At 47.4% G+C, this 13,247-nt stretch overlaps 1 protein-coding gene across 1 annotated transcript; it reads left to right on the top strand.

Moving 5' to 3' along the window:
• The first annotated feature begins 147 nt into the window (after positions 1 to 147).
• c12.1 (spliceosome-associated protein CWC15) lies at positions 148 to 12,218 on the top strand. The gene is made up of 6 exons (XM_089544594.1): positions 148 to 211; positions 444 to 574; positions 642 to 754; positions 5,012 to 5,082; positions 7,064 to 7,162; positions 11,616 to 12,218. Exons 2-6 carry the CDS (start codon positions 444 to 446, stop codon positions 11,847 to 11,849), a joined length of 648 nt encoding a protein of 215 aa, XP_089400720.1. The 5' UTR covers positions 148 to 211; the 3' UTR covers positions 11,850 to 12,218.
• Positions 12,219 to 13,247: the final 1,029 nt, after the last annotated feature.

The raw sequence follows: 13,247 nt of genomic DNA, 5'->3' as shown, positions 1-13,247 counted from the left end.
CTTTTGCACTTTGAACAATGCACTTACTTTGTTATTCATTAATGAAATTATTTAGTTGCCTAAGAAAACGAAACTACATATTTGTTGCAATTGGTTAGCGAAAAAACAAGTAAGGCTGGCATCAATGATGGCGATGGTTGCTCAGAAAATCCAATCGCAGTAGACATCACGTATGTTGTTTTCGTCGTTGAGCAAGACCGTCGGCTGAACGGTAAAGTTGGATTTTTTGTTAAATGGGGCTTGCCCTGTTGATTATTTGTGGGCTGCGGACTTAGCTTAACAAATTACTATTGTGAGATGCCATCAATAACGCTACATAAGCCATTAGTTGCATTGTTTGCCAGTGTGAACGGCAGCGTCCAAGCTCGTGCGCTCATCTGCGTGTTGTCCTGAGTAAGCCACAGTCCTTACATTTGTTTTGGTGATTTTCTTGATTTTATAAGATGACCACCGCGGCAAGACCAACATTTGAGCCAGCTCGTGGTGGCGGTGGCCGAAACGAAAAGGACCTTGGGGCCTTGTCAAAACAGTACTCCAGCAGAGACCTTCCGGGACACACGAAGCTAAAATACAGGTGGGTATAAGCTATGACGTATGTCTACCTCCGTGCGAGTTACTGAACTTGTGCGCTCCTTTAACAGGCAAGCTGGCCAGGGCACCAGCGAGGAACTGAAGTCCAAGGACTTCCGCCGCGAGTTGGAAGAGCGTGAGCGTGCCGCGCTGTACGAGAGGGAAGGCAAGAAGCTGATTAGAGGTGAGCAGGCGAGGCCGACAGGCTTCCCAGCTGTGTTACTCTTGATGCGGCGTCCCTGTACCTACCCTATCACAGCTTAGAAAGCCTGCCTCTATCGTTTGTGGTTGGTGAGAAGGCTGCGATATCTCCACGAGGTGTAGTCATGTCCGAAAAGCTGAGTGCAGAGATATGCGGCGTTACTAAGTTATGAAGAAAGACTTTGCATACGGGACTGTAGGTTCTCACTGAACGCAAAAATTGTGCATTGAACTAGTGAAAGCAAAGACTTGTAAAACATGATAATAACATGGTAATAACTGAACTGCTTGCGCGGAGGTGGTTGTGCTAACTCTAACTTACACCGCCAAAAAAAAAATGACTGTGGTTTCACCAATGGCCATCCCGAGTAGAATTGCGGAAGGAACGGCGCGGCAATCGCGTTGTCAACGCCAACGCCAATAACATAATGAACGCCGACGGCCTATTGCTTCTGCGCCGCGTTTCTGAAGGCAAACAACGTTAATGCCTGCAGCCCACATCTCTCTCTCGCCGCCGCGGTGGCTCAGCGGTTATGGTGCTCGGCTGCTGACCCAAAAGACGCGGGTTCGATCCCGGCCGCGGCGGCTAGAATTTCTTTGGAGGAGAAATTCTAGAGGCCCGTGTACTGTGCGATGTCAGTGCACGTTAAAGAACCCCAGGTGGTCGAAATTTCCGGAGCCCTCCACTACGGCGTCTCTCATAGCCTTAGTCGCTTTGGGACGTTAAACCCCATAAAACCAAACCAAACATCTCTCTCTCATCGCCCCACGTACATATAAACGCGATTAGGTGGCTACTGGCCCAAAGCAAAGGAAAGGTGCACACGGGAATCGTGCCTTAAGTATGTGGTAGTGGTAGTGACACATGTGCTGCTTGTGTTGTATAGGCGGTTGGCGTTCATTGTGTTCATTGGCTTTTTGGCGTTGGCGTTGACAACGTTTTACACTCGGATCATTTTAAGGAAAGGAAGTGCGCATAATGGCACCCTGGGTCAGTGGACGCCTGAATCCTGCTTATAGGTATGTGGGGTGATGAGAGAGAGATGTAGTCTGCACTGCTCTCCAGATGTGCCCCATGTGACGAGTCTCGCGCATGCGCAGTTGGGGCTCTCCGGGGCTCCGCGAAATCGCTCACACCTAGGGTAGTGTTGCTTCTGCAACAAAAGTAATGTGGTCCAAATACACAGTTACTTGTAAAAAGTGGAAAAGTGGCCAAAGTGTGCAATTTGAATGAATTGTGCATACTACTTTTGGAAAAAGTAAAACTTGAAAGGAAGAACAATGTCATGGGAAGAGGTTGCCTGTGTGCCAGTAGAAACGGAGTCGCTAAGCCTATTGCAATCTCTTACATGTTTCCGTTACTTGAAAAATACAATACTGGTATATGGAAGTGTCAAAAAGATTTCTCTTTTAGTAAAACTGTGCAGTGCTGTTAAGTTCAGGTGGGCTTATGTGCGTACAGGTGGACTTGTAACGCCATCGTTTTAGCACGCACAAGGAAGAGGAAGCGGTGAGCACGCGCTAAAGAGAATGCTTGGACCTCAGCCGGACGCTGCCGCCGGCACTCTGCCACGATCTCCTCTCTGGCAGCCCTCAAATGAACGTGGCCGCGGTCGCCTCCTGGACAACCTCCACATCGACCTCTACATTGTCAGAGGTCTACATCATCATCATCGGCAGAGCGGCGGTGGCAGCGTCCGGCCGAGGCCGAGGTCCAAGCGTTCTCTCTAGCCCGTGCTCACCGCTTCCTCTTCCTTGCATGTGCTGGAACAGTGGCGCTACAGAGGCCCCCACCCAGCGCAAACGACGGGTTTGTGCGAAAAGTACAGAAAACACAAAAGGAGAGTGTTTAACCGAGAAGAAAAGTATAAACTGGTAAAGAAAGACCGGTAAGTTCAGGTCGCTAGTCCAGGAAGGCCGTTTGGCAGGAGAACCAAGCTCAGGCGGTCAAGCCTGGCTGCTTCGCATCAGCCGAGAGATGCAGAAAGGTGACGGTGAGGACAGAGGCAGAAGGCATGAAAAGTCAGCCAGGAAGTGTCGACGAGATGGTTGTGAACCAGTATTGAGGCCTACTGGTTGGGCTGACAGTGCACTCGAGGATGGCCTGAAGATAGAACAGCGTCCAGATTTGTGAGCATGTGAAGTGCGTCGCTCCAGCAGGTGTGATAGAAGGGGCGACCTGTGGCAGCAGCAGCGGTAGAAGTGGAGGCGATGGCACAGGCGCTCGAAGCGGCGAAGCACCGGCAAGGCAAATACAGGCGGAGCGAGCAATGGGCGGCTGCCATCTGATGGCAAAGCCGTGGTGGCCGCTTCGGTACTGGCAGCGGTGGTTGGAGAAGCAGGGCGCAAGTCCGGTACGTTAGCGTCAGAAGGAACAGGATTCACTCGTGCTCCGACCACAGGCGGTGCTGGATGGGGCCCACCCAAACACGTCCATGTCGCAAGCAATGCCCCACCTTCGGCGACTGTCTCATCTGTCATGGAGGGAAAGTCAGTTGTTGCGGGAATGGGCATGAGGTGGTGGCCGAGCTAGTGTTGTCAGGTTTCTTTGAAGATGCTAACACTGGTGGGGAGCAAGAAGGGCCCACAGCAGTGGCCTGGGTTGGCTTGGCAACAGGCACTAGCACCGGCTCAGGGTCATTTTCAGCCAATGTAGGGCGGGGGACAATCGCCATGCGTGGTAATGCTGGGACTGGTGTGGCCTTCTGATCCTGCTGTGTGGAACTTTCAGGATGGTGCCGACACTTGGAAGGGCTGGTGTTGTGGCCAGCAGGCTTGGTCTTGGCCGAGAGCCCTTGAGCAGGCCGCAGCGTTGACATTGCTGCAGAGGCCTGTGGAGCTGTTGGCTGCAGTGGGGAGGTAGATGGAGATGCCGGAAGCTGCAACATGGCTGCTGCCGCAGAGTCTTCCTTGGCTGCAGGAGGCTCTGGCGACAATGTCAGTGAAGCGCAAGGAGGCAGGACCAAAGACGCGGGTAGGACAGCAGTAGGAGCAGGACGTGAGGCAAAGCGCGTACTGATCCCACCTGGTGTATTGTCGAGAAGGATGGCCGGGCCGGAGACGCTGTTTAGGAGGGGCGGGGAGGCGGTCAGAGGCTACCGAGGCGGGCAGGATTTGCATGAAGGCGGCATGGGCGCAAGCGAGGCCGATGCAAGGCCAGAGGCTGGTGGCGGCAGAAGCGGGTCTGCTGCATTGTAGAGCAGCAGCAGGACATAGTAGGCGCCGAAGTCCACCAGGATGGCCGCACACTGCTCATCATAGGGCCGGCAGCCCAAGGCAGAGCAGGTGAGTCGACGCAGAAGGGTGGGCGGGAAAATATTGCTGAGGACTGCGTGTTTGAACGGCTGCTTAGTGACACCGTTCATGTACAGCGCAGTCTCGAACCACCCGCAAAACGCCCTGGGACCAAAACGCTGGAAGCGGTGGGTCGAAGCCTGGGTCCTGCCAGTACGCCATCCTGCAACACCGCTGGTGAAGAACGGGCAGTTCATCGGGTCACCACGATGTAGTGGTCGATGTGGATGTTGCCCAGGAGGCAACCGCGACCACGTTTATTTGAGGGCTGCCAGAGAGGAGATCGCAGCAGAGTCTGGCCGAGGCCGAGGTCCAAGCGTTCTCTCTAGCACATGCTCACCGTTTCCTCTTCCTTACGCGTGCTGGAATGGTGGCGCTACAGACTAATAGAATTCGGTGCCTCTTGACTGTTCATGGAAGAGCCTTATGACAGTTCTTGAAAGTGTCCGCCTTCAGATGGGGGCAAGCAGTGTGGCAATCTCGTTCCACTTCTTAAGGCCACAATACTGAGCCAGAATAACAGTAGGAGTCATGCTTTAGGTTGCTGTGCAAGCACAATACCCACTTTGTACAGTGTATGTATTTTCAGTAATTTGCCTTGCAAGGGACAGCATGTCTTGGGAATCAAGTTTTTCATTGTTCTTAGCCCTTGAAAGCTGTCATGCATCTCGATTCACCAAAGATGGTGGTATCAAACAAGACTAGTGCAGCTCACTGCAATTTCCGTCCCTGAGTTTTGAGGTACTATTATAGAATTCATGCCTGCTTCATGACATGTAGCAACATGTAGTAGCTCTCTCAGACTTTCATTCTGTTTTAACAGAATTGAGCTGGCAGTAGATTAGAGGGCCTTGCTGGCAAGTTTTCTAGTAGTTCCCTTTGGGCTTCAAACATACTAAATGCTGTCTCATTCTTGCTTCGACCTTTCTCTTTTGTTTGATCTCAGAGCCATCAAAAAGGCCAAGGCTGGAACAAGCTCCTGCATCAAACCTCGATGCTGATGATTCCATAGACGAGGTGAGCTATGTCGTTCTGTGTCATTTCCTGAATGGTCGAGTGAAAGAGCATGTATTTATATGTGTCTTTCGATCTGTAGTTGAGGTGAAGATCACTGTGTTGATATTGTTTATTTAAGCCATAAAAAAACAGCTACAGTCTTAGCCGAGGAGATGATGTGAAAGTTGTGAAGGGTTGACTTACACGACCACGTGGTGGATATGAAAATGAAAGGGAAAGGAGGAAAAAGTTCGCTGTTGCTGATGATGGCCATGCCCATTAACAGGTCACTGCTGCATGTACGACGCAGCAGAACCAGAAATTAAAGGTGGTTCCTAATAAAAACAAACCAAATGAACACACAAACTTTGTATAACTGTTGCTAGCATTGGGTCCTGAGCCAGCGGGCTTGCCTGCTGATGCAGTAGTCTTATGGCAGGGAAGAAAAGAAATGAACATGGCACTCATGGCCAGTCAGTCTTATGTGCATGAATCGTTTCCCCTTCCAGTCTAGAAGCCTGGCGTTGTTTTCAGCCATGAAGGGCTTTCAGTTCCCATTCTCAGCAAATTAAGGCAAAGGAACCGCAGTGAACCTGAAGCCAAGCTGGTCCGTAGTATTCATAAACTTTCCATCCACATCATATTTAGAGAAAAAAAAAAAGGCTCCAGTCTGGATTTTAACCAACGGTGGTGCAAACAAAGCAGCTATTGTTTGCCTTAGACCACTCGGTCATCACCGCAGCTTCTCGTGCTGTGTGTTGTAACTGATAGTTTCTCCTCCATTGTGGTCGATATTGTCGCCTTCATCGTCTTTCAGTTTTTTTACCCTGCGCTGGGAAAGTTTGCAGCAAGCACTGAAGCGCAGGCAAGTGCTACGGCACTTCAAGCTACAAAAGGTGTATGTGACTGCAACAAGAAGCATAGAGCACGCTGCCTAATAACGCCCACAAAAGAGGTAGCTAAGTACGCCAATTTTATTGGCCTCATTGATGTAAACGCTACTCAAGTTGATTGTAGTAGGTAGATGTATGCTTGGCTCTCATCAATCATGCGTGCGTGCTCCTTTTGTTGATTGCAATCAGTTTTGAATATGCTCATTTAACATTAGCGCTTAAGGCAGGCAACGCTGACAGACAAGGCGCACTCCTCACCAGCACCATTCATTTTCGTTTCGTTTCGTTTTATTACTTTAATAACACCTTTGAAAATACTGCTCTAAATCCAGTGTCATTCATTTCATATTAACATTTTGTAGTATTGCATTGTATATCCCCTCATGGAATACCCGTATTAGGGGCATTTGAGTTGTACAATAAATAAATAAATAAATGTCCAAAGATTCTGAAATAATCCAGTTGTATGCATGTAGCCTCCAAAACAACTGACTGTCAACAAATCCAGACACTTTAGTGGCGGTAACTTTGCATCTCTTACTTGAGCTCCATCAGACTTACCAAAAAAAAAAAGAAAAAAAATGCCTTTTCTATTTAGGCAGCTCATTCTAAAGCTTTTTAATTCGTCGCTGGCTAATAACACCTCTCACTTTATCTTGCTTTTGGTAGGTGATGGCTGGTTGTTAGTTGTACAGCCTTTGTCAAAAGTTTAGAGCCGAGGGGGTTTGGTTCTAAGCACTATTGTGGCGCTCCTGCAGCACTTGTGGAAGTCCTACGCATCGGAGGGAGCAGGACCAAAAATCTTCTTACTTTCAGCAGACTTGGGACGCTGAGGTCGCATTACGAGCAAACCAATGCAGCCCAGAAGCAAACCCCCTGGGTTCTAAACTTTTGACAAAGGCTGTACATGGCACATCTCTTTGGTCTTTCATTTCCTCTTTAATGAGTAGGGTACCCTAAACAGTGCTATTCTTTGCACGCATAGTATCTGAATTCTTTTACAGATGCAATTATAGCAGCATTCCATGAATAACCTGTGACTGGCTTAGTGACTCAAACCTTTTCATTGTGACTTGGTGCTGAGTACTGACATAAGCCCGTGTGTGCAGGATGAAGATAGTGATGACAGTGATGAGGATGACACTGCGGAACTGATGGCAGAGCTGAACAGGATCAAGAAGGAGCGTGCACAGGAAGAAGCTAAGAGGGTATGTTTCTACTGATAGAATTGAATTTTGCCTCTGGTAATTCTTTTCCTTGTAATTTCATAATTTTGTTAAAGTAAGCATTCATCACTTGTGCATATATACAGAAATTTACATGCTTTACCTTTGTGCTACAATAAAGCCTCATTAAGGCATACCTCGTCCAAAAACAAATGAACTACCGTATTTACTAGCATAATAGGCGCACCCCTAGTTTGGTCGCGAAAAATCAGATTTTTTTTATTTCCGCGCATAATAGGCGCACCCCGAACTTGGCACTGTGATCAATACTGTATTTACACGATTGCAAGCCGACGCCTCGCCGCCCCCAATCTTTATTTTAACAAAGTTTTTGCTGAACTGACTGCTAGTCCTCACTAGTGCTGCTGCCGTCGCAGCTGCTGCGGACCCACAGCACGTACAATGACATCGCGTAGAACAGCCACACACAGTTTCCAGGGATGCTCACTTTAAACGTCTGTTTGGAAAGCTTCATCTCCAGCCGGAAACGTCCCCGACTTAGGCCCGCGAAAACCTCGGCGCTTGGAGTCGCGTACGAAAATTTAGGCACGCCGCAGTCGCAATTGCCGCACTTCTCGGCCACGTCGAATTTCCGACCTGCCGCACGCTTGCCGTGTTCAAGAGCAAACTCCCAGCCATGTAGCTATTAAGGTGCTTGCCCGTCGAGCTAAAACAGCAACGCTCGGCGGCAAAGCCACAAACCACGATAAACTAACGTGCTACCGCAGATCCCAGCAACAAAAAAAAACTGGAGCTGGTGATGCTGATGGCGATATGGATAGCGAAAGCTCGCGGCAGAGGAAAACGTTGATGATGATGATGAGCTTGGTCTCGGGCGCCCTCCGTGGGTGGTGTCTGGAAGCTCCTGTGCGCGTCTGTGGCCTCCACAATCAAGCACTGTTGTGCGCAGCCGGAGCTGATCGCGGAGGCCTCGGCGCGTGCATTTCGAAGGCTATTCCCGCGTGGGTCGTGGAAAGTTTCGGTGCTGCCCTTACACTGTTTTTTTTATATTTTCTTTGGGAAAACGGGATGCGGCCCGTACACGAGTGCGTTTATGCAGTATGTTCAACTTTGCGAGTCTAAAAATTTCCGGAAATTTTACCCCGCGTAATAGGCGCAACCCGAACTTTGAGCCGGATTTTCTGGAAAAAAAGTGCGCCTATTATGCGAGTAAATACGGTATATGCGTTTAGCTGATAAAGTTTGATACTTGAGGTATTAAAAAGGGCACAGGGACATTGTTATTTTTGTAGGACCCCACAATGTTATTTTTGTTTGCTGCTGAACTGGCCTCACAGCTACTAGTGTGACCTCAAGGGCACTTAAACCACATTAGGCTCGTTTCTAGGGTTAACAGGCACAGCACGTCTAGCGTGCACATTGTTTCTCCACTGTTAGAGCTCATACAGTCTTCAGTTTTCTTTGCCAACATTGTCAGCATCACTTGTTGGCTCCCCCTGCGGCAAGAGGGGAGCATGCATTCTGCAAAATTGCTCTATTACCCTCTCTCCACTCATGTCCGCAGCTGCAAGCATGCTCAATGCACCACGCTGCACCATGTCACTGTTGACATATCACCGCATCCTGTGTGTTAGCAACAGCAATGAAGTTTCTGTGTCGTATGCGTCATTGTTTGTGGCTGCTTTACAGGGTGCCCCTTTCCAGCTTTGTACGCAATTATAGGCCTGCACTAACCAAGACGGTGGCAATAAGTGACTATGCTGAAGCAGGCACCAAATGCGTAAGGTTTAATGGAAGCCAAGTAAAGTATTTCTTACGACTACTTACTTCCTAAGTGGAACTACTCCTTGGGCGAGTGCATATTGAATGGCAACTTCGTAAAATTTTTCAACATATTGAGTTGACCGTTACGTTATTTCTTGGATATCCCTCTCTAATTAGCAGTTAAAAGGTTCTCAAAATAATGAAAAAAATATTGATAAAATGCCAAAACACCCAAAGCCAAAACTGACAAAACCAAAATTAAGTTTCAACCAACACGTGACATCACAAGAGACAAAAGGATGGCATCAGAGATACTGTGGTGAAAATCGCTTATATCCGCGTCAAACAGCTGAACTGATGACTGCAAATCATGACATCAGTCATTATTTGTCTGAAAGTACTAATAACAACCTCAAATTTTTTTTCTTCTAGCAAACACAAAGAGAATATCGACGATTGCGCAACTCGTGACGTCGCACATGCAAAGTTGCCTGTTCATATCGCTCCTATCGAGGTCAAGAAAGGAAATTTTAAAATTCATTTTCTGTGATGCAAAATGCTTCTGAGCTGTGAAATTTGACCGAAGGGATAAGAAGCCTGAGGACAACCTTCAGTAAAAGTTTCGTTAAAATGCGTCCTTCTTGAAAAATCCTTGGATTTGCTCTTTAACCAGCTTACACATTAAAATGATAAACATATATATAGAACTGAGTATTATTTTTCCTTAGTTATTGAGTTGTTATATAGCTTAAAGGAATATTTACTCATACTCGTGGCATCTCCACCGAGAACTACTCCGTGATATGAATGGATATGAATGGTGGGTATATACCTGCTCACAAAACAAAAAATGATGGACAATTTAGCATGGTAAGGCCAGACGCGAATTAGGGGCAGTAGCACTTCGGTTTTGACTCTGGTTTCGGTTCGACTCGATTTTTAAGATTCTGTGCTTTACATTCATGGATTGCTGGAAGTCCTCGTACCACTCGTGGTGCTGTAACGCAGCGGCTAAGCGATGAGCCACTTCCCTGCGATGGCAGGTGCTGCCATGACAACAGGGTCTTGTGAGACCCAGGTTGATCTTCCCAAGCAACCTTTCGTGACCAATCATGCAGTCACATGGCTTTTTGTATCAGCATAGATCAGTTTTGAAAGTTGGGCTGTTTTTGTGACGTCAGTTCTACCAGTTTCTACAGGTAGGCACTACCTGAGCATTGACATCTACATTCTGGTTGCTCAGCAAAAGTTGTCGGGTTTGTTATCATTCATTTCAGACATTTCATGAATGGGATACAGTAAAAGCTCGTTAATTCGACACTGACGGGACCACAAAAAATTGTCGAATTATCCGAATGTCAAAATATCGAATGAACAACAAAAAACAATGTTTGCCGCAACAGGACATACTTTTATTTGGCAAAGAAATCTGTTATCGTCGTATGCTTTTTCGAGCGAATTTGATTGACTACGATAGCTCTAACAGCTGCCAGGTGCTCCGCGGCACACGCACTGTCAGGGATTTATTCACAGAAGTCCTCCCGCACAAACAAGGCTTCTGCGGCTTCTTTCACCGTGCGCTTTGGCATTTGGGGCAACTGCTCACAATCGTCACCTTCAGATGAATCATCGTTGGCAGCGCCTGTCACTTCTTCAATTATTTCATCCTCGGTCAGCTGACAGGACACAAAGGCGAGGCGCGCAGGCACTGCGCGCTACCCACTCGAAATCAGCGCAGTAAACACGCTGGCAAAGCGCGCAATAGGCGCCGCCTTGCGGTTAAATAACCGCGATCATAGCGGCAAGAACATGTGGAAACGATGACACACGCCAAAACAAGACTTGCTGTCAATAAGGTTAAGCGGACGACACCAACACGACTGCTATGAGACAGCATAGCACAAAGAAAGATGCCGGCCACTTCGGCCGCCGCTATCCTCACTTCCCTCGCCCTCTCTCACGCTGCTGATGACGATGACCATATGGATGGCCTATCAGCCGTACAGTAGTGCCGCTCGTGGCAGTGTTTTTTTTTTTTTTTCTTTTTGCTCTCTGTGCACTGGCTTGGCAGGCTGCGGAGTAAAGTCGAATTAACCGATGCACGGCAAAATTTGTTCGAATTAACGAGAGTTTCGCCCCATAGGCTCCTATGTGTAATTGTAGGGACCTCGCGTGCGCGTCGAATTATCCGATTTTCCAAATTAACGGGGGTTGAATTAACGAGCTTTCACTGTATTACTTGCAGTCACTGGTTGAGCTGTTCAGTGCACATATAAGAGTTTTGGGACATTACCCCTGTGTCACATAAGCACCACCATCAGCAGTGCAGCCAAGTTTTGGTTCGCTGTTCTTGCCATTTGAAAGTAGCTTTACTCAATATTTCGAAAAATTGTATGGTAACATAGAGAACGGACTCTGTGGAGCATAATAGTGACCATCAATTCATGTTGTTCAAGAAACCGGTTAAATAGTCACCTCTCACATTTGCAAAGAATGTGCAGGCAGTCATACGATGTTATGCTACAAAGTTGAGTTAGCAGTATTGGTTGTACACCTCTTAAGAGCGGATCGGAGCTGGGAACGTGCTCCGATCTGATCCAATCACTAGCAGACCGCAGCTTTTTTTTCTGACACAGGACTCCACAGTGTTAATTAAGTAAAACATACTGAGCCCATGCTGATGTCTCATTGCTTCTGTTTTGTACTTCAGGAGGCTGAACGCAAGATTCAGGAAGAAAGAATTCGAATGGAAAACATCCTGAGTGGCAACCCACTGTTGAATTCCAGCAAGGCAGAGTTCAAAGTCAAGCGCAGATGGGACGACGATGTTGTGTTCAAGAACTGCGCAAAGGGGGACCTCGAGAGCAGCAAGGAGCGGCACTTCATCAACGACACTCTGCGGTCAGAGTTCCACAAGAAGTTCATGGAGAAATACATTAAGTAACCTCGCCACATGCTTGCTTTTCGCAGAGCTCCAACGGCACTACATTTTCTATTGCTTTTAGGCCCTTGACAAAACACTGTTTTTTATGGCACTTGCATTGGATAAGTGGAAACTTACGTGCATGGCACAAAATAATATTTGTCATCACATTAGGCTCAAAGCACTTTGTTGAAAAGGTTATTTTCTGCAGCTCCCCCTGTTCATCCTCTAGGTGTAGCTGTGCACTGCAATTCATCAATTTTCTACGTAAAACATTTATTTTTGTGTGTATGCTGAGCCAGTCAAATAACAGTTAAAAGTTGCACGAAAATTTATTGAGGCAAATAGAGGAAAGGTACTGGATGTGAATAAATTGTACGATTAACTGTTTCTTCCTCCATTTCATGTTTATAATAAAAACATTTTGCCATGCAATCAGTTGCCTTTGCAGGTAAGGCAGCTGTGTGGCAATTTTAGTGAGACTTTCGTTTGAGCTAGCTGGTTGCAGCGTGACATAATTTGGGCAAAAGTGTTCTGGCGTGAAAATACGGACACAAACAAACCCAGGACCACTGCGCCAGTCCTGTCTTGTGTGTTTGTCTCCTTCTATTCGCTCCAGTACGCTTTTGCTCAAATTACGTCAATTTTAGTACTTCTTAGACGATGACAAATACAAGTGAGTGACTACCAAATACGGAGTAATAGTTAAAAATGACCTTTGTTTTTAAAACCTGGCAGTGTGTTGCAAGAACAAGGCATACCTAATCGCATGCCTCATGCATACTTACTCACAATTCATCACTGCTCATATGAACACATTAAATTATATTCTTCTGGCAATGTTGGGATGCACATTACTCTGGTGTGTTCAACTGAACCACATTTTCATAGCAACAGCAGTTGATGGCTCAAACCAGAAGGTCTCGTATTCTATCTCACAAGTTGTCTGCAGCACTGTAAAGGCTGCGGTGATCTGAACCAGTCGGAACGTTGTGCGCTGCAAAGCGTGTTCCTCCATGCCTCTTATCCCACGACTGGTGGCTGCATCCCTGGGAAGGAAAGGGCACCAGTGTTCAGCTGCTGCGCGCAGAAAACTCGACCGACTCGACGGACGCTATGTCTACGAATGGCGGTGCGCCACTTCGCAGCAAGCCTTTGCAGTGCTGTGTTCGTGCAGACTTTCTCTGCTGATTTAACCACTGAATGAAACGCTTGGTATACTTTCAACACACCATCCCGAACTACCTTTTCAGTTACTGCTATAAAAGTTTGAAAAATAGTCACAGCGCTGCTCAAATATTAGAAAGGACTATTTGTTGTCTTCCATAGCCCAGAGTGTGGGAGCAAGCTCTGCCTTTCACAGTGCTGCAAACTACTCATGGGTTGAAGTATAGTTGGGGCAGTGTCAGCATCATGCAC

The sequence above is a fragment of the Amblyomma mixtum genome, chromosome 5 (genome assembly GCF_055824585.1).
Source record: "Amblyomma mixtum isolate Tamu chromosome 5, ASM5582458v1, whole genome shotgun sequence".
Classification (NCBI taxonomy): domain Eukaryota; kingdom Metazoa; phylum Arthropoda; class Arachnida; order Ixodida; family Ixodidae; genus Amblyomma; species Amblyomma mixtum.
This window is presented reverse-complemented; position numbering and strand designations above follow the sequence as displayed.

Coding starts and splice junctions, on each gene's coding strand:
- c12.1 (XM_089544594.1), top strand. CDS start 444: ATGACCACCGCGGCAAGACCAACATTTGAGCCAGCTCGTGGTGGCGGT. Junction 575..641: donor CACACGAAGCTAAAATACAG/GTGGGTATAAGC, acceptor CTCCTTTAACAG/GCAAGCTGGCCAGGGCACCA. Junction 5,083..7,063: donor CTGATGATTCCATAGACGAG/GTGAGCTATGTC, acceptor CCGTGTGTGCAG/GATGAAGATAGTGATGACAG.